The sequence below is a fragment of the Phocoena phocoena genome, chromosome 8 (assembly GCF_963924675.1).
Source record: "Phocoena phocoena chromosome 8, mPhoPho1.1, whole genome shotgun sequence".
Classification (NCBI taxonomy): Eukaryota; Metazoa; Chordata; class Mammalia; order Artiodactyla; family Phocoenidae; genus Phocoena; species Phocoena phocoena.
Genome location: NC_089226.1, coordinates 15,167,043 through 15,191,120, shown reverse-complemented (window position 1 = coordinate 15,191,120; position 24,078 = coordinate 15,167,043). Strand labels below are relative to the sequence as shown.

Sequence of the window (24,078 nt, the reverse complement as noted above, 5' to 3'; positions counted from 1 at the left end):
CCTGGGGCCTCTAAGGATCTTCATCCAGCCTTCCTCTGAAATTGCTGCAAAGCCTACCAATTCCCTGACACATAGTGAGTGTTCCATGATTGGGGGGTCATTAGCTTATTCCCAAAGTTTAAGCATGACTAGAGATGTTTTAACCATCATGATCTCTGGGTTGACAATGCCGAGCTTGACCTCAACTATAAGCCTCAGTCTTTTCAAGGACCTGGGGGACCGAGGGCCTAAGCGGTGGAGAAGGAGGACAGGCAACACGGATGTCCCAGGGGTGGCCAGGCGTGAGTGGCTAGACCCCCAAGTCCCTCAGGACCCATGCCTTGTTGAGTCTGCAGCTCCAAACAAGTCAAGGAATCTAGGCAGACCCTATGAAGACTTTTTTGAGAACGTAAGGTGTTGCAGGCATTCTTAGGTCAGAACAAGACATAGCCCTTGCCCTCTAGGATTCGGGTCTCACGATAAAGACACATAAGACACATAGAGATGGGGGCCACACATGGGCGTCCTCCAAGGGAATCAGCTCACAGCTGTATTTGTTTGCCCAACAGTACTTTTTAAAAAGCTGAATCGGAATGTCTTTGGGAGGATGCTCGAGGTGACCCCAGGTCCCTATGCTCCCCGTCTATTGTGTCACTACGAGACAGACATTATCCAACGGGCCTCTACAGTTGTGATCCAAGGCACAGAGCATTAAACATGAAGATAAAGGCAGGAACCAGTGTGACTGGAGCACAGAAAGAAGGGACTCATCTACCTTAAGTCCAAGAAGGCTTCACAGAGGAGGGGGTATTTGGGTTTAGAGAAAGATGAAAGGGTAAAAGGGCTTTGATCATAACCCAAGTAACCCACCCACACCCCTCTTTGTCAGGTCCTTAGGTAGTGGCCCCAGACTTGACCAAAGGGACAGGTGAGAACCTTTCCTTCCAGGCCAGCAAGCCCTCGGTCAAGCCATCGTGATTCCCTTCTCTCCAGGGCATGTGGGAGGCACAGGTCCAGCTATGGGGTGGAGCCTGAACCCAATGACTGGGGGCAGAAGCAGAGGGAGGAAGGGGTGAGGAGGAGGGGTGCGGGTAAAGGAGGGGAGAGGAAGGGGAGGCACGAGGAGAAACAGGGGAGGAGCTAAGTGGTCAAGCTGTGGAAATAAACCCACCCCCGGAAATAAAACACCTCCCAGCTGGCCCTGCAGCTGCCTCCCTGTGACCGAGGAAACGGTCCCTTTAGCCCTTCAAGCACCACAGACCCTACAAATATTCAAGTTCTTTCACAGAAAGGAAAGCACCTCAGAGCCACTAGGAAATAAGTGGTATTTTATTCCTTTTCGTCGCTGTTGAGGAGAGGTCACGACACAGAGAACAGCAGTCCTGGTCACAGCGGCACGGTTTGGTTAGTTTCCACGAGAACACGATGAGCGGGAGGGGCGGGGTCTGATTTTCCACTCTCTTCACCAGCTTCACCCTTGTGCTGTTCCCCCTGCAGCAGTGCTGTGCGGAGCCCTGCCGGGTCCCTAACCCGCAGCACAGCCGCTGCACTTGCCGTTCTGGCCGGTGACAGGCGAGCAGAGGGTGCAGGAGCCCCCGCTGCTGCCTGGCCAATGGGATGTGGACAGAGAAGCAAAGGACCCCTGCTCTCCCAGCTGCCCCTCCCCAGAGCACCGGCCCCAGCTGAATGCACCCCTTCAGCCATCACCTGCCAGAGCCCCAGTCCAGGGGCAGGAGTCTGAGTCCAGACGAGCTGGGCTATAGATGAGCATCTTGGGAGCAGGAAAGGCTGGAGAAGGGGGTGGGGTTCCAGAGCCCACGGGGTTATTGCTGAGAAGATATGCAAGGGGCACGTTCCCCAGGGGCGGAGTAAGGTGGGGCAGATGGGCACCAGGGAAGGGGTGTAGCTGCCCGAGGGCAAAGCGGGCTTATCAGCTCCTTGCTGGGAACCTCCCACTGCCAAGAGACCTCAGAACAGACTCGGTCCAGGGACAAGTATGGAAGCAAGGTTCTTATAAAAGGAGTGAAGACGGGCCATGTAGAAGGATCACGAAGGTGATGTAAACCTTCCCAAGTCCCAAGCCAATCAGAGACTCCGCCCGTGCCCAACCCCTCCATCCACCCCTAAATCAAGAGAAGGAACTGGCCTCTTAGGGACAAAGCAGACTCCCGGGAGTGGAAGGTGATGGGGCCATGGAGAGCAGAGACGAGCTGACAGCCACATGGCTCAGCTCCTACCCAGGAAAGTGGGGCCAGGTTCACTAAGATACAATGTCATCCACGAACAAGCAGCCACAAAGACCACATTATCAGACAGACACACACACACAGACACACGTCACAGGAGGGGGACGAGACCACAGGCTGCAGGGAGGCAGGGATTGCATCATCAAGTTGAGGACAGGTGTCGAGGGGTTGGGGAGAGGGTGGGGGACGCACAAGGTCTTGGCTTCTCCTGGGGAAAGATCTGTGCTGAAGTGGCCGGTTTTCTTAAGCATCAGAAATTTGCATCTAAAGGTTCAAGCAGCTGCCTTCAGGTTCTGGAGGTTAAAGTGAGAGAGAATTTAAATTAAAACGAAACTCTGGCTTCCTTTCAAAACTCTTTACCTGCTCGTCTCCCAGCCATTAATTAGGACAGACCCTCTGCCCACGGAAACTCCCAAGATGAGACCCACTCTGAGTGCCTTGTTCTCAGCAAATCACGGAGGACGAGCCTGAGAAGCAGGGCCAGGAGATGAAGGTGGAGGAGAGTGTGGAGCTCAGGAGAAGGGCTCTCTCAGGGGGATAGAACCTGGTAGATGTGGAAAGGAGATTGTTAAACCCGGGATTTCTATCTCAGGACACCTCCAAGAATCGCTCACAGTCCTGAGACTCAGGAAAACAGGGTTTCTGAGGAAGTTCTAGTAAAAAAAAAAAAAAAAAAGACAACTGCTAGCTCAAGGCTCTCTCCCTGGAGCCTTCCCACACCGCTCCCCAGATTCCAAGCTGGCAGCTGCCATGACATAGACAGAACACCGAGCTGCAGCTGGGATGCCTGCCTCCTGGATTGGATCTATGGCCACGTCAAACTGAGGCATCTATAACCTTCCCGAGGCCCAGCTAGAAGAGAGGAGGTAATGAGCCCCACTCTGCCCACCCTTAGGAAAGAATTCAAATGCTCCACAAGTACCCTGTGTTATTACCGTGATGGTAAAAGCTGGTGTATCAGGCATTTTACATCCAGAAATCTCCTTTAACTTACAATTTAGGATAAAGTATATCCCTTATTTATGTGGAAAAAAAGGCAGAAGTGAGCTGATAGAAGACTGATCCCCGCCACGCCCCAGTATATTCCAGGGTATGTTACAAAGGGAGACGGGCAGGAGCAGAGGGGTGTAGTAAAATGCAGCACTCAACTACAAAGCTCTGAGCTCGAGTTCCAGCTGGTTACTTACTATATGTATGGCTACTCTGTCTGACCTCAGTTTCTTCATCTGTAAAATGGGGCTAAACCCTACCTGTCCTTCTTACATCTTCTGGCAGGCTTGAGTGAGTTTGTGTTTGTGGCAGCATTTTGAAAACTGTAAAGCATTTATTACTTTCCCGCATTACTGTTGATATAATGAACAATGGAAACGGATACTAAATAGAACTAGAAACGGTGCCCCTAAACGTCAAGAACTGATAATGCTGGTATGGGGGGGTCATATACTATTCTCCCTACTTTTACGTAGGGTTGGAAAGTTTAAAAATAAAATGTTAACTTTAAAAAGTGGCCTGAAGGTACTCTCTGAATCATCACTGAAAGCCATTGTCTTTATGCTACTTTGATATTAGAAGTATTTCACTGACTCTAATTCTCTTCCAAGTCATGCCCACGTGGTAGCTAGGATGGCACCCTATCAACTTGACCGCTGGGTTGGCATGGAAGCTCTATTTCCCGACTGCTCATTCTGTGTGTGTGTGGTACACCTGGGAGGTTTCAATCCGTCTGTCTCATCACCCTTCAGACATGAGCCTCCTGAGAGCACAGCTGGTAATAAAAGCTGGGCATGTTGCAAGAGCTAGCCCAGTTCTTCCCTGATGACTCCTCGGCCGGACTTCACTCAGAACAGTGATGGTGACAGGAAGATGCAGGCAGACAGTATCTTACCTTTGTGCCTGAGGGCTGCACTTCAGTTCTCTGCTTTCTGGGGCTCCGTTGCTGGAAAGAGAACCAGAATGGAGGGTAGTACATGAACCCCTCACCCCAGCGGGCCACCCCCTGCCACAGCCGTGACTGTGCCTGTCTCTGGGGGAACCTGACCCGCACAGCAAAGGTGACTCATGTGGATTTCGAGTCAGACAGACCTGGGGCAGATCCTTGTCCTGTTATTCGCTTGTTAGAGAACCTGGCACGTTAACTTTTCTGAGTCCCTTGGTTGTAAAATGTGGAGAGTGACGCCTACCCCAAGGGGCTGTGTGCCCATTAAATGAGAAGTGAAGCACTTTGTATCATGCCAAACACTAAGAAGATTCCCTGTAAACAGCAGCCGTCAGGAGCAGCAGCCTGTTGGTGGAGGGGAGGGAGTGATGCAGAGCAGAGGCCCCGGGGACCTCCCACTCTGGCACTATGGAAGCACGTCTGACCGGCCAGCTCTCAAGAGACGACGGCACCTGGCAACCGTCCCCGACCCTCAAGCTGTAGGAGAACCCTTGCCCATTCCCTCCATCCCACCTGGGCGGGTTGTCCTGACACTTACCATTTGCAGTGACGAGGTTCTCCACCTGGGCCTCCTCGTCCCCTGGAGCCCTGCAAGAGGATGAAATGCAAGCCCATCAGAGGTCTCCAGGGCAAACCCAGAGAGCATCGCCACTCACCTTGCTGGGGCAGGGCCCTGGGATCCATCTCCTCCAAGTCATGGTGGATCATTCTCCACCATGGTGCTCATGGGGCGGGGGGAGGCCAGGGCCAAAGGGGATGTAGTCAGAGATGGCCTAGGGCTGCATGGGGTCTTGGGTTGTGTCCTGCCACAGACTTTGGACTCCTGAGGTCCAGCGCTGCCCTGGGTTACCATGGTGGACTAATGGGTTGTGCCCTTAGGTGGAGGTAGAGGGTGGGCGAAAGGAAGCCCAACATTCCACAAAGCTCAAAGAACCTCATGAGCAGGTGACCACAGGATAGTGTCACAAGTCCTGAAGAGAGGAGACAGATCTCAAGAGAGGCCCGGAGGCCCTCTGCTTCCCTTCTCCCAAGCCCAACTCAAGGGCCTCCAGACAAGGATCCAGCATCTTCTCCCCCTTCCCCCACCCCACACATACATCAGAAAAAAGAAGGATGGGCCAACCCTTGATGTTTTGACCTCTCCTCTGCCCCAAAGACTGCCTGACAATCCTCAAAACTTCCACCTCTACCCCAACACACACAGCCTGTTTCTGAGACAAGAATCCAAAAGCACACTCATTTGGGGTCACACACCACAGGCCCCTCCCTGTCCCCTCTTAGCGTCATCACCCCAGATGTCCACAGCCATGGCATCCTTACCGCGGCTTCTGGTTAAAACCGCACTTGCATCTACGACCTGAAAGGCAAAGAAACCATCCAAGGTCAACGTCCTGGCTTAGCCACAGCAGGGCTGCCCAGTGAGTCTGTGAGACTGTGCGAACAGCAGCCCCGACTCCTGGGCACTGCACGGTTTGCACAGCTGCATGCGGCGATCCCTGGTTGGAGCAGGGCTCTTCGGCGGCCAAGGTTCAACCGTCAGCAGTTTGGATGGCTACAGCACCACTGTCTGCTTGACCATGTAAACGCAGAGAGCTCCATGCAGCCCAGGCTCACGAGGGGAAACACACGCAGGGGCACACCCCTTGGAGCACTCTAAAGACAGCCCCTGTCTCCTCTCCTGTGACTCCCCCACTCGCGCCCTGATGGGGACGGCAGGGGGACAGCCACCTCCGCCCCTTCGTATCTGTGCTTGTTTTCATCGAGCACTTATTTTGTTCATTCTTCACTGTTTCACTGAGCACCTATTATGTGCCCAGCAGTGTACTAGGCCCTGGAGATAACTAGGAAGACAGACAGGCTCCTTCCCTCTCCAGGAAAGAGAACCGCCAGTCTCTTACACTGTTCGCCACTCACTTCACAGCTGCAGACACTGCCCTTAGAGTGAACAAAGGAACAAACAAACTTACTTAGGATAAGCAGGATCCCCACCGAGAAAAGGACCACAGCAAACACCAATCCCCCGATCCTCAGGGTCTGGTAGTCTGCCAGAGGAACAAGAGTGAGAGATGGAAGAGGGGAAGGGCCAGGGAGAGCATGTCCATCCCTCCCCTGGACGGGGCTGTGCCTCCCCCTCCCCACCCAGGGTCACTGTCCCTGCTCACCATAATGAAAAGGGTCCTTTTCTTTGTCCTGCTCAGCTGCTAGGAAAACAAACAGGTGTGGTCAAGGGGGAGACAGCTACACATCCTGATTCCCAAATACCCTACCTTGTCTCACAGGCCTCACTCCCCACAAAGGAATTCCTGGGAAACAGGGCCCATGAAGCACGGAAGGGTGGGCCTGCCTGCCAGGGCCAGCCTAGAAGCCAAAGGCAGGTGCAGGTCAGAGCACCAATCAGAGTCTGCATTCACAGCATCCACATTTATTGCTCCTTTGTATCTTACGTCATCATCAAAAGGCAGGGTCTATTTTCCTCTTGTTATAGGTGGGGAAACTAAGACGACGGAAGGACACGTGACTTGCACAATCTAGAGACTGAGGTACAAGTCTGACTCCCAAAGTTCAGGTTAAAAGTCTACAGGGACCTGGTGGGCTTGAGGGCCGGAGCCCATGGGGAGAGGTGGGCAGGCTGGAATAGGGGCTGTGTTAGCTGCTGCCTTCCAGGACTTTCTTTGCTGACTAAAGGCGGGACAGCTGGTCAGACATGTAGAATCTGAGAGCCCCCCAACCCTAGTGTCCCAAAGGGCCTGGACCTTCCACCAGAAAGGGGTACTTACCATTGGCCAGGACCGCCGGGGCCAGCAGGCCGCACAGGTAGAGCAACACCACCTCCATGGCGTCTGGGGACGGAGGGAGGAAAATGACTCTCTGGGTAGGAGACTCCCCACTCCAACCCTCAGCCCGGCGAGGGCCCCAGTCGGATTCCCACCCCGACTCTGAGCTCTCTCCACGCGGTGTGAGGTCAGACAACAGAGCCAAAGCAGCTGACGTTTATAGACTCCTTACGGAGTGCTCTGCACGCGTGAGTTCAATTACAACAGAATCAGTTCAACTAGCAGGCACTGTGACTAACCCATTTCGCAGGTGAAGAGGCTGAGGTTAAGGAGGTGAAAGGGCACTCATGGTAGCGAGTAGCACAGTCTGGATCCCAACGCAGCTCAGGAATGCCTCTGCCCGGCTGCCTCTCTGGTGCCAAAGTCATAAAACCCCAAGGGCTTGGGAGATCACATCACCTGTGAACTCCTCTCTGGGCCACCTAGAGATGTGGCCATCTCTAGCTCATTAAGATGTCTGGGACTTTCTGACCTGGTTCCCTACAACTGAGACCCACTGGCGGAAGTTCTTCTTTCTATCAGATTAAATGGGGCAGGTAAGCCAGGGGTTGGGGAGGAAGGCCTGCTGTTTCCTGGACTCTTTAGAGTAAACCCTGAAATGCTGACAGCTCTCCGTCAAGGTACCCCTCACGCTCTCACCTCCAGAGTGCCCAGGTCAACTCTTCCTATAGACTTTAGTTCATAATCCTCCAGATAGGTGGTTTGATTAAACAAAGAGAACACGAAGACATGCTCTCTGAGCATCGGCGCCCTGGTCTCTCCTTCCCCAGAAAGGGCCTGAGACTTCTGCTCATGAGCTCAAGCCCCTGGTCTCTGGGGTCAGTGGCCCCTGGATGGAGGCAGAGGGCAGGGCCGGTTGGTCCCTCCCAGGGATGGATTTCGGTGCAGTTACACACACCTCATTTCTGGGCTTAATTAAAGGAATGTGGTAAAGAGCCAGAGAGGAAAGGGGAATGAAACCCGGAACACGAAAGCCCAAGGCTGCTTCTTCTTTCTTAGTGGGGTGAGGCTGGCAGCGGCCTAACCCCCTGCACACTGTCTGGGGGCCAGGACCGTGCTTGCTCTGCCGGTTCACGCCCTGTTCCGTTCCGGCCCCCGCAGCCAGCAGCCCCCAGCTGCCCTTCACCTCCCAGCCAGCAGAGGTCAGAAGAGCTCCATCCAGAGTCAGGCCAAGGCACAGACCCAGAACTCTGGACTCCCAATTCAAGGAGCGTTTCTCATAAGGCAGTCATTTGCCTTCAATGCTACTTCATTTAATATTTGTATTTCTTTTAAGTTTCATATTACATTTTATATGTACAAAAATATATGTGGGCTTCCCTGGCGCAGTGGTTGACAGTCTGCCTGCCAATGCAGGGGACACGGGTTCAAGCCCTGGTCTGGGAACATCCAACGTGCCGCAGAGCAACTGGGCCCGTGAGCCACAACTACTGAGCCCGTACGTCTGGAGCCTGTGCTCCGCAACAAGAGAGGCCGCGACAGTGAGAGGCCCGCGCACCGCGATGAAGAGTGGCCCCCACTCGCCGCAACTAGAGAAAGCCCTCGCACAGAGGCGAAGACCCAGCACAGCCAAAGATAGGTAAATAAATAAACTAATTAAATTAAAAATATATATATATAACACACATGTAATGAAACATAAAGGAAACACCCATTAAGTAACTTAAGAACTAGAACTTTATACGTACTGCTACATTTACTTCTATTTTCCTCCAACCCATCCCTCTGCTTTACTCCCAAAAGTAAATAGTACCCTGAATATATATTTTTAATCAGTCCCGTGCTCTTCCTCTTCAAAAAAATTTTTAATTAAGATACCATTCACATACTATGAAATTCATCCTTTTAAAATGTATGATTCAATGATTTTAGTATATTCACAAAACTGTGCAACCATCAGCACTAAGAAACATTTCATCATCTCAAAAAGAAAGCCGGTACCCACTGGCAGTCATTTCCCATTTTTCCTTTCTCCCAGTCCCTGACAACCACTAATCTACTTTCTGTCTCTATGGATTTGCCTATTCTGGACATTTCATATAAAAGTATCATAAAATACATGTCCTTATAGGTTCTCTGAGTTTATTCTATTGTTTTTTTCTTTAGATTTATCTTATGTTGGATGCCTAGTTCATTAATATTTAGCCTTTCCTGTTTTCTAATATCAGCATTTAAGACTATATAACCAGGGCTTCCCTGGTGGCACAGTGGTTAAGAATCCGCCTGCCAATGCAGGGGACCCGGGTTCGACCCCTGGTCCAGGAAGATCCCACATGCCATGGAGCAACTAAACCCGTGTGCCACAACTACTGAGCCTGTGCTCTAGAGCCTGCAAGCCACAACTACTAAGGCCCGCGTGCCACAACTACTGAAGACTGCACACCTAGAGCCCATGCTCCACAACAAGAGAAGACACCGCAATGAGAAGTCCACGCACCGCAACAAAGAGTACCCCTGCTCGCCACAATTAGAAAAAGCCCGCGCACAGCAACGAAGACCCAATGCAGCCCTAAATAAATAAATAAAGACTATATAACCCTCTAAGTGCCACTTTCACTCCAAATATAAGCTTTGAAATGTGGCTTTTTGATTATTGTTTAGTTCTTAGTACTTTAGATTTGCATTATAATTTATTTGACCTGTGCATTAAGAAGCATGTTTTTAAAATGTCCCAATGAATAGTGATTTTTAACTTGCCTTTGTTACTGACTTCTAACAAGTGCACTGTGGTCAGAGAATGTGGTCTGTAGGATATAGATACCTTGAAATTTACTGAGGCTTGCTTTATGATCTAGTATATGGTTATTTATTTCAAAAATTATATTCTGTGTAATTCCTTCATTGTTGGGAAGAAAGTTCTAGATGCCCATTAAATTAAGATTATTAATGGTGTTATTTAAATTTCTATATATTTCCTCAGTTTTTGACTGTGTGACCTTCCAAAAACTGAGATAGGTGCTTTAAAATCTGCCACTGTGAGGAAGGATATATAAATTTATCCCTGTGTCTCTCACAATATTGTAACAGAAGGTTTAAAACTTATATTGTCCTGTGAGTTGGACCTTTTAGGATTATATAGTGATCCTGTCTTAAATTCCATTTTACTTTCTACTTTTCTGTGTCTTTATGCATTGTATCTTACCATCTTATAAATGTAAAGAGCTAGATTTTTAAAAATTCAACCTGATTATTAACTGTCAAGTTTACTCCATTCAACTTTATTGTGACTATTGACATATTTGGTCTGATTTCTACCTTCTGTTCTTCCCTACTTTTCTTATGTGTATTTCTCTTTCGACTATTTTTTTTTTCTTATTCATTTTCTCCCTCTACTGCCTGAGAAATTACACAAGTTATTTCTAGTCTTTTAGTGGTTACCTTTGGAATTTTACCATTTGTATTTTCCATAGACTGAATGTTTGTGTTCCCAAAATTCATATGTTGAAACCTAATCCTCAATGAGATGGTATGTGGAGGTAGGACTTTGGGAGGTGATTAGGCCATGAGTGGGGGGAGCCCTCGTGATGGGATTAGTGCTCTTCTAAAAGAGACCCCAGGAAGCCCTCTTGCCCTTTCTCCCATGTGAGGGGTCCGTGAGGAGACGCTGTCTATGAGCCAGGAAGCAGGCCCTCATCAGATACTGAATCTGCTGGCAACTTGACCTTGGACTTCCCAGCCTCCAGACCTGTGAGAAATAAATTGCTATCGTTTATAAGCCATCTAGTCTACGGTATGCTGTTATAGCAGCCTCTGAACAGACCAAAACAGTATTCAACTTAACAAAGATTTAAAAAGTCTAAAGTTAAACTGTATAATAGCTATTAGGTACAATACTCTTCTTGAAAAATACAAATCACCCCCTTCATGATATATATGCTATTACTGTACAAATTTTCAGTTCTTTTCTTAATCCTATGAAACAGACGCTAGTGTTTCTATTTCTTGGAAAGAACATTTGTTTAGATTCACCCACGTGTATAGTGGCCAGCCTTCAAGCGAGCCCCCAGTACCTCCTGGTATTCACATCCTGTATACTCCCCTTCCACAGTGCACCAGGGTTAGTCTGTGTGACCAATAATATATGGCAGAACTGATATGTCACTTCCAATATTAGATTATAAAAGGCACCACAGCTTTCTTTTCCTGCTCTCTCTCTCTCGGATTGCTTGCTCTGGGGAAAGTTACCTGCCATGTCTTAAGGATGCTCAGGCATCCCTGTGGAGAGGCCCACGTGGCAAAGAACTGAGAGCCGCAGTTCAAAAGCCCACTAGGAAGTAAGGCTGCCACGAACCATGGAAGTGAGCATGGAAGCGGGTTCTCCAGCCTTCGCTGACTGCCACCCTGGCTGCCAGCTTGACTGCAACCTCATCAAAGACCTCGAGCCAAACCACCCAGCTACGCTGCTGCCTGACCCCTGACCCTCAGAAACTGCGTGAGATAACAAATGTTTGTTGTTTTAAGCCACTGAGTTTGGGGGTAATTTGTTATGTTGCAACAGATAACTAATACAACTTATTTACTAACTCATTTGTTCGTGATTCCTTTTGAATCTCAGACGTCCATCAAGCCATTTTCTTAATTCCCAGAGAACATCTTTTAGAATTTTCTTTAATGAAGATCTATTAGTTGTAAACTCAGTTTTTGTTTATAATTTCACCCTTCTGGTGGACAGACTCTAATGTGATCCCCAATAATTCCAACCTTCTAGTATTCAAACCTTTGTGTAATGCCCTCCCCTTGGACAGGAGTAGCAGCTGGGACTTGCTTCTAGCCAGGAGAGGGGTTATTAGGTGAGCAGGGCCCCTCCTGGGAGTAGGAAGGACACATATCAAGGGTTCCAGGCCACTAGTCACTGCTACACCTTCCCCTCAGCTCCCCCCAATCACCTCCATAGATGCTCACATTCAAGTTAATCCCCCCCCCCCACATACACACTGAATTCCTAGATGGAGTTATACGATCGCGGGTTCTGCAAGGGATAAACAGGTGAAGAGGACAGGGCGGCAAGGTTTGAAAGCAGAGGGCTCTGGTGTATCAGCAAATGTGAAGAGAGCTTCACAAAAGGCAGAGACTACATTCAAGGTTCAGCCAGCAGGGCACGGAAAAGGGGAGCAGGGAATACAACAGGAGACCTGGGACGTTTCCATGGAGGAGTTGACATTCCAGCTGAACCTTGAAAGCAGGATGGGATTTTGATGGACAGGGGTAAGAAGAGAGAAGAGGAAGGGCATTCTGGCAGAGGACACAGCATGAGCAAAGGCAGTGAGAAGGGAAAATGGGAAGCGGGGATAACGAATAGTATTCAAGTTCAAGTTCGGTTCAAGTGGAACCTCAAGGTACTTCATTCAGTAGTGGGCACCTGGGCTTCCCCGGTGGCACAGTGTTTAAGAATCCGCCTGCCAATGCAGGGAACATGGGTTAGAGCCCTGGTCCAGGGCTCTGGTCCACATGCTGTGGGGCAACTAAGCCCGTGAGCCACAACTACTGAGCTTGTGCTCTAGAGCCCCTGAGCCACAACTACTGAGCCCATGTGCCACAACTACTGAAGCCCGCGTGCCTAGAGCCTGTGCTCCGCAACAAGAGAAGCCACCGCAATGAGAAGCCCGCGCACCGCAATGAAGAGTAGCCCCCGCTCACCGCAACTACAGAAAGCCCACGCGCAGCAACGAAGGCCCAATGCAGCCAAAAATAAATTAAAAACAAAACAAAAAAAGTGGCCGCCTTTAGTGGCTTCCTCAGAAGGATTCTGAATGAAGTGGGGCAGGAGAGAGGGCCTTCATCCATTAGTAATGTCTACATAGCGCAGGAGGGGCCGTGACAGCCATCTGCAAAGTATTTGCCATTCCTAGAGTAAGATACCTTCCAAAACAGTGAATAATCGGGTTGTGTAAAGCATGAGGGTGTGGGTGGTGAGAATTCTGGTAAGACAGTTGGGAGACAGCCTCTAGAGGATCTTGAATGCCAGGCTAAAGAGTAAAGACCTGTCTTTGTATTCTAAAGAAAACATTCCTGATCAAGTTACAGTGAGCTGAAAGAAATACTGTTACAGATTTGAAAAGGGACCAACTTCGCTCGGTCAAGCTGCTGCCCAGGCCTGGACTATACCAGCCACACCTCAGCACAGGCTTCCTCAGGGTGCCTCTTGGACCCCCACACCCATTTTTTAAAATCCCGCTGGTACCCCTGGCACTGCCCTCGAGTCGAGTGGCCAAGTACACATACAGAGCCTCTGACGGGACACAAAATGCCTTTCTCTCACTGATGCACCAAGAGACTCTCTCTGCCTTCCCTCCCTCCCACACAGCTGCCCCTCTGTGTCCTACACCCTCCCAGTTCCCACACATTCCTTTATCCCAGAAAGGAAGCTGGGCTGCCTGGGGCTGGCTAGGGGGAGGGGGAGATTAAGAGGTGGTAGAAGTGGTACATCTCATTTCCAGGCCACAGAGTTTAAGAAGTAGATGGAAGAAAGGAGGGAGGGATCTTCGGAAGATGGAAAAGCAAGGCAGAATTGGGTGGAGCTGGGAGAGGACATTCGGGAATATTACCTTAGCTTCCTGTGCATGTGAGGTCATGGACCCCCTACCTGGGGGTGCCTGAGGACCTGGTTCCCTGGGAGGGGGCTCTGGCGAAATCATCCCTGTTAGATGGGGAGTCTTGAACTCTAGACCATTCAGATCATCCTCCCCATGTAGAAAATGGAACCAGTCACATTTTGCTTCCTCGGCAGCATCTCCGGAGAAAGGATTGATTTTCCATTCATTTTTTTGCTCCTTTCCATGCTCTCATTTATCTCTACATTGGTAAACAGCTGACACGTTGGGCGGCAATAGCACACCCATGTTAATTTTCCTCCCTGATCTTTCTGCTGTCTGCACACTTGCTTTTCTGCATGTGCAGGAGAAAAGCAATCAGGAGAGTTTCTCCGGTGATTATCTTTCCATCTGAGTCACATAATTTCACATAATTGCTGGGTAAAAGCTGCTCAGAGAGAGAAGCCACTAGTTGATGATCTAGCATCGTGCTATGTTATTTTTGATTACACGCAGCAGCGAGGTAGATCAGAATACCCAGTTCCATTGTGAAAATAACTCAGAAATGACCTCCCTTTAAAACGTATAGGCTCCAAATTACAGTGGAACATCATTATCTCATCCTCATCTCTGTCTCACTCAGCCCCCAAGGCCTCACCTCCCATCCCTGCCATCCCACCTGCTTGCCCTCCTTTGGGTTCAGCCCATCAAAAACATGCCCAGGGGTATCATCAAGGCCTGGGTACTGGCAGGATGCCCAGAGAAAGATGAGGCCCCCTCTCCAGACAGGACGTGCCAGAAGGGAGCCTTTTATGGGGTCACAGAATGCCCGAGCCCCCATGTTTAGGCTAACAGGTTACCCTAGACACGTTATTGTATGATTTACCCTATGACGTATCCAAACCTTTGCGACAAAGAAGCTGGTTAAAAGAAAATTCCACTGTATATAAATAGGATATAACCAAGATCTGAGGTTTACCAGACGGAGTTAGAATCACAGAATGCCAGTGAGTTAGAATGATTGAGATGAAAGCTCTTACTTTTTATTGAGGAGACTGGGGCCCCAAGAGGAGTGCTGCAGCCAATTCGTCCAGCTAGTCAGGGGCAGAGCCGGGCCCAGAACCCACGCCTCCAGCCCCTGCCTACTGCTCTGGTCTGCTGGGATTGGGCAGTGGGCAGGCCAGGGCTGGAGGAGAGGAGCACAGTGACGGCAGCAGGGAAGGCTGAGCAATGCCTGAGAGCCCTCGGGCAGCCCAACCGGAGCCAGGAAAGAAGACACGGCACCTCTAGGAATGCGGGTGACGAGGGCAGTGAGGCGGGGAGCAGAGAAGCACTGCCAGGCTCCTGGGCTCTCCATGAGAACATCATCTTGGGAGAATTCCCTGGCGGAAATGAGAGGAAATGAAAACTCTGGGATGGGAAGCCCATATTCGAAGCCTAGCTTGGGGCCTGGATTGGATATAAGAAATGATAATAATAATCACGATAAACAGCATACAGGTCAGGTGCTATTTTTACTACTTTAAATATTCATTCTCATTTAATCTTTCAAAGTAGCCTATGAAATATGTGTTACCATCAAATCCATTTTAAAGGGAAACAAATTGAGGCAGAGGAAGAGCAGTCCCCTGGTGAGTGAGAGCTGGATCCCAAACTTCTGCCCAGCTCAGTCTGCTTCCCTGCTTGGGGTAGGAAGGGTAATCTTCCTGCTGTGAGTCCTGGATTCCAGCCGGCCCAGCCCCACATCCCAGGGGAGGGCTCACACCCACTCAGGGCCAAAGGGCCATGATGGGCCAACTGCACTGCTGCTCCCAGAGGGCTTACCTCCCAAGCAACTGCCACTCTGTTCCTTACTCCTGTCCCAGTCCAGTGGGCTTAGGCTGCAAGGCTCAGCCCGCTGAGAGAACCAAATGAACTCTGCAAAGAGGGGGTTCCTGCCTCTGGGTGAACATTTACCAACCAAGCCCTCTAACATTGTTGGCTTCATACATACTCACGAGAGAAGGAGACAGCAGCATGGATAGTGCCTGCCTGCTCACCCCCAAAAGAGAATTTCTATTCCCTTGTTGGATAGAGAGCTGTTCACTGGAGAGGGTGATTTTTTTTTTGTAACAGATTATGGGATTTATGCTGTTGATTAGGTCAGAGGTGAGAGCATGGTGTCGGGGGCAGTGGGGGATCAGCCAACTCCCCTGCCGACTTTCCAAGGCTATTATAAAGGTCAAGTGAGATAATATATGTGAAGGTTCTTTGTAAACTGTGAAGCTCTGCGATAACAATACCTAATATTTATTAGGCATTCATGGCATGCCAAGTACTGTTCTAAGTGGTTTACGTGTACTAACTCATTCAATCCTTACAGCAGTTCTAGGAAATGGCTCTGATTATGATCATTCCCATTATACAGATGGAGAAACTGAGGCCAGAAAGGTTAAGCAAGTTGTCTAAAGTCTTTGCTCCCGAGTCCTCGCTTTGTTTTTGAATTTTATTTTATTTATTTTTTTATACAGGAGGTTCTTATTAGTTATCTATTTTATACATATTAGTGTATACATGTCAATCCCAATCTCCCAGTTCATCCCACCACCACCACCACCACCACCCCGCCACTTTCCCCCCTTGGTGTCCATATGTTTGTTCTCTACATCTGTGCCTCTATTTCTGCCCTGCAAACCGAGTCCTCGCTTTGAACCGCTCCACCATCCTGCCTCTCTGCCACCCGGTGGCGTTGGGGCCTTGAACAAGTCACTCTACCTCTCAAAGCCTTTGCTTCTGAAACTGTAAAACAGGAATAATAACAGGCATCTCAGGAGCTGTGAGGATTAGATGAACCAGCCTCTGTGCATGGGCAGTTATTTGCCCACACCTTCCCCTCTGGAGGGGAGACAGCTCCTCCCCCACTCCAAAGCTACAGGTCTACTGGGGGCTCCCAATCGCAGCCCCTCCCTCGTTGCTAAAAGGACTGGGTTTGAGACTTCGGTATTCCCCCAGGGGCTGTCACATCGTCCGGAAGCAAGGGAAGAAGGGTCAAAGCAGCCAAGCTGTGAAATCTGGGGGTGGGGGGATCTGGCGGGGGAAGCCAGGCAGCAGCTCACAGGTGAAGAGCCCGCGGGAGAGAAGCAGGGAGAAGAGATGGGGACAGCGTACTGGCTGACTGTGCTCCAGCTCATCTGTTCCCAGCCCAGCGCTGCTCTGCCCATCCCACAGGCCGGCTCTATGAACCGGTAATCCCTGCCTTGCCCCCAGGCAGATGCAGTGTTGTTTGGGTCATTTGCAAGGAAGAGATACCATGTCACAGCCGAGCACTCTGCATGGCAAATAGCAACTGCTTTTTAAGTATCAACTGTTGATTCTATCATCATCCCCCCAACTCTTTCCTCAGCTTCCACCTTTATTATCTAGCTTCTCTTGGGAAATGGGGAACAGATACAGAGAACACAGCTGCGGAAAGGCCCCAGCTGCCCCCTTTCACTTCCCAACACAGGCGGGGGACAGGCCTCAGCCCGCAACGGAAGCAGGCAGAGGAGGGCTCTACAGATGCAAAAGGCTCCCCAGAGCCACTGCCCTCTCTGGCCTCCAGAGAAACAGGCTGCATCACCCAGGGCCACCAACAAGTGGCGTGGGGAGCTCAGATCTGCCTGGGACAGCAGGGACGGGGTCACATGGGTGAGCCCCTACCAAGAGACACAGAAGCAAGACAGGACCTGAGACAGAAGAGGAAAGAAACCCCAGAGGAAGAGCAGCTGAACAGGGAGGGGCCCAAAGAGAAGTGCGAGACAGGCAGGCAAAGGGAAGAGAAAGGAAGAGTCTGCAGGACAGAACTGGAGGCTGGCCAAGGGGAGGGGCTCCCAGCAGAAACTGAGCAAGAGATGCACACGGTGACAAAGCAAGGAGAGGTGAAGACTGCTGAGAAAAGAAATCGGCTTTGTAGAAACATCAAGCAAAGCTCCACGCTGTCGCCCTCCCCATGAGGCCCTCCATCTGGGCCTCCAAGCTGGGCCTCCATCCTTGGCTGCCCGTGTGCCTCCACCATACCCTGCCTGCCCCAGTCACACGGGTGCTCCGAAGAGCAGAGAAGGGAAAATGCCCCTGGGCAGGGCGTGGGGAGGAGAGTCAATGGACAGCTGCAGCTCCTGGGAGAAGACATTTCAGCCCCCTCCCTGACTGTAGGACAGCTGCCCAGTGCAAGACACAGGGTCTGCTGGGCAGGGCCGAGCAGACTTCTGCTAGACTGGGATGGTACTGTGCACCCTGGTCCTCCTGCCTCTTGGAGTTAAGGGAGGTTGAGGCAAGATATATCAGCACAGAGACTCTTGTCCTACAGCCCCAGACCCTCGAGTGTACCTGTGGCTGTCGTTAAGACAAAGGGGGACCGATGGTGTTGTGTACGCTCCACCCAGCCCTGCTCCTGCTACCTGCCCACGGTGGCTGAAGGGAATGATGAGGGTGATGGTGGTGATGTTGGTAACACCAAACATCTGTAAGACACCCGACTCACCAGGCAACTTCACAAGCATTAGCTCAAAGGAACATCACAACTGCAGGCGATGTTGGCTATCATTGCCATTTAACAGATTAGAGAAGGTGAGGCTCCGAGTTACGTTGCCTCGTTCAAGGCCCCGCAGCTAACGATGGCACAGCTGGCATCGGCTCCTAATTCTGTGGATGCCACATGCTAGGCCCTTTCCACTCTTCCTTGCTGCCTCCCTGGCACATGTGGCAATGCGTGGGGACTAAGGGAAATCAAAATGCTGACCTTGACCCAAGTCCATGCAGGGCTCATTGGACGGGTGTGTTCTTACCCAGGCCAGGGGAGAAAAACCAGCGTGAGAGAATAACCCAAATAAAATCAAATAGCTTTATTTAACTTTGGCATGTATTGTGTCATTTTTTCCCTTTCACAGTTTCCTGCTCAACTCTATTCTGTCCACTACAACTGATGTGAAGGCTGGGACCCTGGAGCCGCTCAGGAGGTGGGAGGAGGCCTGGCATATCCTTCAGCCATCGCTGGCCCCCAGCTATTCACAGGTCTTCCCGTCGCTCCCAGCTGAGCTTCAGCACCACCACAGGCTCTCTTCTCTCCCTCCCCAGTCTCCCCACAGCAGCTGCTGGGCACCCTGATGCTCTCTGCCTAGCAGAACATCAGGGTATTTATGCAGGGAGCTACACAGCATCCCAGACCAGTTGTAGGGCATCCTGTCCATCGGAGCTAAGCTCACAGCGGATGCCAACAGAACCACCAGCCCAGCAACTGACAGCCTTTCAGAGCAGACTGCCAAGCTGCAGATCCCCTTCTTTTCTGGTATGGTTCAGAATTAGATTAGGGTGTAGAATTGAAATAAAGACCACCCCTACTCAAAAATATATCCACACCCACAACATTCTCCCAAGGAGAGAGTTCTTAATTCAACCAAATACTTCATTTAAAAGGTAAATACTTACATTCCTAACAGTTATTTATATCTCGGCCCGAGTTATTTGATCAGATTGCTTTCCCAAGAGCTGAGATCTACCTGCACTTAGGTGGAGAAATTGGTGGAGAAGAGAGGATAATTTTGGAGCAAGGTGTAATTTTGGAAAGAGTGGCATCATTATCCTTCCAGTAACCAAATTAACAAACATTTCTTGATGGCCTACTGTTGCCCAGGACCTTAGTCATCACTGGGGGAGCTGCAGCAACACCGTCCCTGCCTCGTGGAGCTTACAGTCTTAACTGAGTTCACAGGGTTTCCTCCCCGCCTGCCGAACTCCACGTGGTGTCGGTGGCAAAGTCCCAGCCACGCCGACTCCGGCGCTATCTCTATCATCTTCTCTCCCGTTGCTCGCTCCATAGTTCAGACCCTCATCGTTGCTCCCCTGGGCTGCTGGTGTGATCACTTCCCTCCCAAGCTCAAGCGTATCATGGTGCTTCCGTATTCTATTTATTTTTTAAAAAATCAAAACTTTTTATTCTGGCATATAAATACCTCTAAGTCTATCCCTTTTCTACCCTTTCAGTATTTTCTCCCATTACTTTCAGCTAAGATGGTCTACTCCCATCCCCTGCCACATGTGTTTTGATCTCCAGGCCGTTGTATATTCTGTTCCCTCCACTTAGAATGCCCTTCCCTCTCCTGTTTATTCCAGTTCTCAGCTCTGGCTGCACCTCAGGATCACATGGAGAGCTTTTTCATAATAATAATAATGGGGATCAACTATGTCCCATCAAATTCTAAACTCTGGGGGTGGGACCAAGGCATCAGTAATTTTTAGAATCTCTCCACTCATTCTAACGTGTAGCCGAGGTTGAAAAATGCTGTCTTTGTCCAACTGCCACTCCAGCCCACGGGCTGACTTTCTTTCTCCAGCCTGTGACCTGTCATTAGCACTGATTTGCCACACAGCACATTCTGGTTTAATGCTCTCTTTAATGAGGTTCTCCTGCCTGGAAACTCTCTGTGCTACTCCACAACTTGTAAGACCTGGGGCGGTGCAGACAGCCAGCGAGTGCTGGTTGACAGATCGATGTTTGTCTCGAGGAGTGGAAAGCACAGTTCTGACCACCAGGCCCTGGAACCCTGCTGAAGTGGGGGCACTAAAAGGGACTGGAAACCCAGCACTGTCAACATCGACAGTGACGAATCGTGCTGAGGGTATGTACCCTTGATCTGATGTGATAAATGTTGCACTTTACCTTTGTGATTTGCCTCCACCAAACCCATAAGCCCAGTCTTATCACGAGAAAAACGTCAGCTAAATCCCCATTGAGGGGTATCCTGCGATATACCCGACCAGTCCTCTTCAAAAACTCTCAAGATCATCAAAAACAAGGCAAGTCTGAGAAACTGTCACAAGCCAAGAGGACCCTAAGGAGACACGACAACTAAATGGGATGTGGTTAACCGAATGGGGTCCTGGAATAGAAGAAGGACCTTAGGGAAAAACTAAAGAAATCTGAATAAAGCATGGTCTTTGGTTAATAATAATATATCAATATTATTTCATCAATTGTAACAAATGTACCACACTAATGTAAGACAGTAATCGGGGAAACTGTGCAGGAGGGTTATATTGGAACTCTCTGTACTAGCTGTTCTGTTTTTCTGTAAATCTAAAATTTTTCTTTAAACAGTCTATTAAAAATAACTTAATAAATTTTTAATTCATTTTAAAACAAAACAGCTCCCCAACCACACATGCTCACCTTCCTGGCAAGCGGTGTGGAGCCCTGTGCTCTGCTGGTAGTGTCTGATGTTTCTGTAATAGGGGCTGGGCTTCTGTGGTTCAGACCAGAGCCAAAATCCAGCAAAGGCTTTTAGAGCTGCCTTTTCAAATAAGTGCTTTGGGTCCAACCAGAGGTTGCTGATGGATCTGTACCCTTCAGAGGAACATGCAACGTGTTCCCTTGATCTGCATGTTAAACGCTCATCAAATAAGCATAAACATAAATTATTCTCTTTAATAGCCTAACTATAAAATTCCAGAGAAGGGCTGAAGAGCAGAGAGAACTCAAAGCCTGGGACTCAGGAGAGAGCAGAGGGTGGTGACATTCTCATAGGCAGAGGGGCTCACAGTGGCTGCTATCACTTTACTGAATTCCCTGCACTGCCCCAGGGCAGCTGGACCTCCTTACAAGCAGGGCCGGGCCTCTGGCCCCCATCATCGCTGCTGACACCCACCAGGGTGGCCCCTTCCTACCAGGCCCCTCTCATCACAAGGGCCCTCAGACCTGGCAGGGCCCCCTTGTGTAGCCCCATCCCTGGGTCTGCCCCACCGTCCTTCCTTCAGGGAGGAGGGCACCCCACAGCTGGGAGGCTGGAGGCTGGGCCCGCCGGCCCCCATGACTCAAAGCTCTTCCCATTCCGTGAGCCCAGACCCAATCCAGCCCGGTCGCACAGGGGGCATGGGAGGGACAAAACTCCTTTAACATGCACAGAGAACTTACTATTTTAACTCGGAGGCATCTTTATCTTTAATGTGGGATTACTTCTGAGGCAAAGGAAGAAAAGACCTGACCACAAAAAGAAATAAGACCCTTTCCTTAGAAGCGAACACACCGAATTCACAAATCACAAACACAGGCCTGGTTTCTAAAAAGATTCCCTGGAGAGACCTGAAGCTGGCCCACCAGCAGGGTCAGAGGGCCTTGCTTCCCCCCTCCCCCATCACTGCCGACTATGACCGTCTTTGCAGCGCCATCCCAGACGTCACCCTGTGGGCTTGTCCCAACAGCCCTCAGAGGCAGGCACACAGGGCAGCTCTGTGCGGCCAACCCCAGCACAGGCCGGTGATACAGTTGTCCAGAGTGAGTCAGGGAGCGGGACTATGCCTGCCTCCTTCCAGCCCAGGGACCCGCGCCCCTGCCCCCCGGGGGATCTCAGTCCAGTTCCGGGGAGTCTGGATGGTGGGCAACCTACTGACAAAGGCCCATTCAAGAGAGGCCAGACAAACAGTCCTAGCGGCAGAAACAGAAACTCGGAGCAGCGGCCAGAGGCCCAGGGGCCAGCCCGAGTAACCCTGCCCACAGCCAGACCACAGTCCCTGCCCCTTCCAGCCTCTGCACAACAGCCCGTCTCCTTTGAAAGCACAGCTCCGGGCGGCGCGTTTGAACCTACAGGGCACTTTGTCTATGCTCACGTTGTCTTGAGGGTAGAAATGACACAGGGATGCACCCTGACCCGTGGGCCTGCATACTTGGAAACCTGCCCAACCTGGTCCCATCGCAAGCGTGGAGGTTTACCCGACCTCGTTTGTCTCTGCTTCGGGAAATGCACTGTCCCCTCCCTCCTGCCACACGCCTCACGGCCCCAGTTCCCACAGAGCCAAGGCCCATGCCTGTCTCCAGGTACCACCATCACGACCATGTGCGTCTCTCCCATCAGACTGTGAGCTCCTTGGAAGCAGAGGCACATTCTAGGCATCTCTGACTCTCCAACACTTTGCATAGTAGCTGCTCAGTAAATGCCCATGACTGAATACATGGATGCTTCAGCATCATTATGCCTTTAGTCATAATCCAATCTAAGCCCAGAACAACCTGAGGATCTGTGTGGAATTTTAAAGGAATTTTAAAACTTTCTCAGTGCTCCCCTGCCCCCACCTCCGCCAGCCAGCTCTCCAGGCCTCCGTCAAGTCCCAGTCACCAAAACGCTGTGATGAATCAGCCTCCTTCCATTGCCTTCAGCCCTTAAACACCTCCAGACCTCCGATAGGGTCTGACTCTTAGTTTTCAGACTCTACCAAAGGAACAGGCAGACTGAAATGACACATGGACATAAAGGAATATATCCTTCAGGTATGTGTGGTGGGTACCTGGGTAGGAGTGACAGGTGGGAGAGAGCTTAGAGGGACAAGTGGGCTTTCACCGTGCCCTGGTGGGTGAGGACTTTTTCCCACATATGTTCAGTTCACAGATGCTCTCTGGGCTTTCTCCATGTCTGACACTGTGCCAGGCCCTGTCTGGGGCAAAAAACAGACCTTGCCTTTGAAGAGGTGGGAGCGGGTACGGGGAGCAGGTGTGGACATAAGTAGCTAAATGAAGGCTCAGTAGGCGTGTACTCTAAGGGAAGAATCAACCGAGCATTTCAGGGGTACCAGGAAGAGGAAAGCTTGTCTGTTTACTTGGAATTAGGAAAAGCTATTTGAAAGAATGAGCACTGGAGAAAAGCCTCAAAGGATGCTATAACAACAGTAATGTCATTTTAATAATAACCATGTGTCATTATCATTACTACTGTTATTATTATAGCAGCTAGTATCTACTGAGTGTTTACCATCTGCTAGGCACCAAGAAGCATTTGACATAGCTTACCCCTGGCTCAAACCTCATGCCCATTTGACAGGTAAGAAAACTGAGGCTTAGAAGAGTTAAGAAAACTGGTAAGCGTCAGCACCCAGATTACACCCCAAGTCTGTGCGTCTCCAAAGGCCGCTACCCCCTACTCAGCTGGCTGGAGTGAGGCAGCTCTTTCCTGTTAGGGCCTGAGTGGAGGCAGAGGGTAGGAAGTGCAAGGCTCAGGATGACCCTCTGGAGAAGGGGCCTGGAGAGGTGGCTGCAGCCGAGTTCCTGAGATCCTGAGAGCCTCGAGGGCCAGTGCCAAGTACCTGTCCTCATTAATAGGCAATGGAGGGCTTCCCTGGTGGCGCAGTGGTTGGGAGTCCGCCTGCCAGTGCGGGGGACACGGGTTCAACCCCTGGTCCGGAGGCTCCCACATGCCACGGAACAACTAACCCCACGCGCCACAACTACCGAGCCTGCGCTCTGGAGCCCGTGAGACACAACTACTGAGCCCACATGCCACAACTACTGAAGCCCATGTGCCTAGAGCCCGTGCTCCACAACAAGAGAAGCCACGGCAGTGAGAAGCCCGCATACTGCAACGAGGATCCGATGCAGCCAAAAATAAATAAATAAATAAAACAAATAAATTTTTTTAAAAATTAGAAAAAAAAAAGGGCAATGGAGAGGTCGGACATATGGGCCCACAAGATCAGTGGTAAAAGAATGGGGGCTGAGAAAGTGGAAGGGAAGAGGCGGTCACAATGGTCTGGGTGAGAGACTGCACCGGGGTGAG

The 24,078-nt window shown here is 50.5% G+C and overlaps 1 protein-coding gene across 1 annotated transcript; it reads right to left on the bottom strand.

The window, feature by feature from the left end:
* Positions 1 to 4,132: 4,132 nt before the first annotated feature.
* FXYD6 (FXYD domain containing ion transport regulator 6) lies at positions 4,133 to 6,996 on the bottom strand. Its single transcript, XM_065882170.1, has 6 exons — positions 6,939 to 6,996; positions 6,324 to 6,362; positions 6,129 to 6,203; positions 5,482 to 5,518; positions 4,700 to 4,749; positions 4,133 to 4,161 (listed from the first exon to the last, which is right to left on the bottom strand). Exons 1-6 carry the CDS (start codon positions 6,994 to 6,996, stop codon positions 4,133 to 4,135), a joined length of 288 nt encoding a protein of 95 aa, XP_065738242.1.
* Positions 6,997 to 24,078: the final 17,082 nt, after the last annotated feature.

What these genes read in the sequence shown, in the direction of transcription:
- FXYD6 (XM_065882170.1), bottom strand. Translation starts at nt 6,996, where the DNA reads ATGGAGGTGGTGTTGCTCTACCTGTGCGGCCTGCTGGCCCCGGCGGTC. An exon ending in AAAGGACCCTTTTCATTATG is followed by an intron (nt 6,204 to 6,323) that starts GTGAGCAGGGAC and finishes TTCCTCTGGCAG; the next exon opens with ACTACCAGACCCTGAGGATC. An exon ending in GGGGATCCTGCTTATCCTAA is followed by an intron (nt 5,519 to 6,128) that starts GTAAGTTTGTTT and finishes TTTGCCTTTCAG; the next exon opens with GTCGTAGATGCAAGTGCGGT.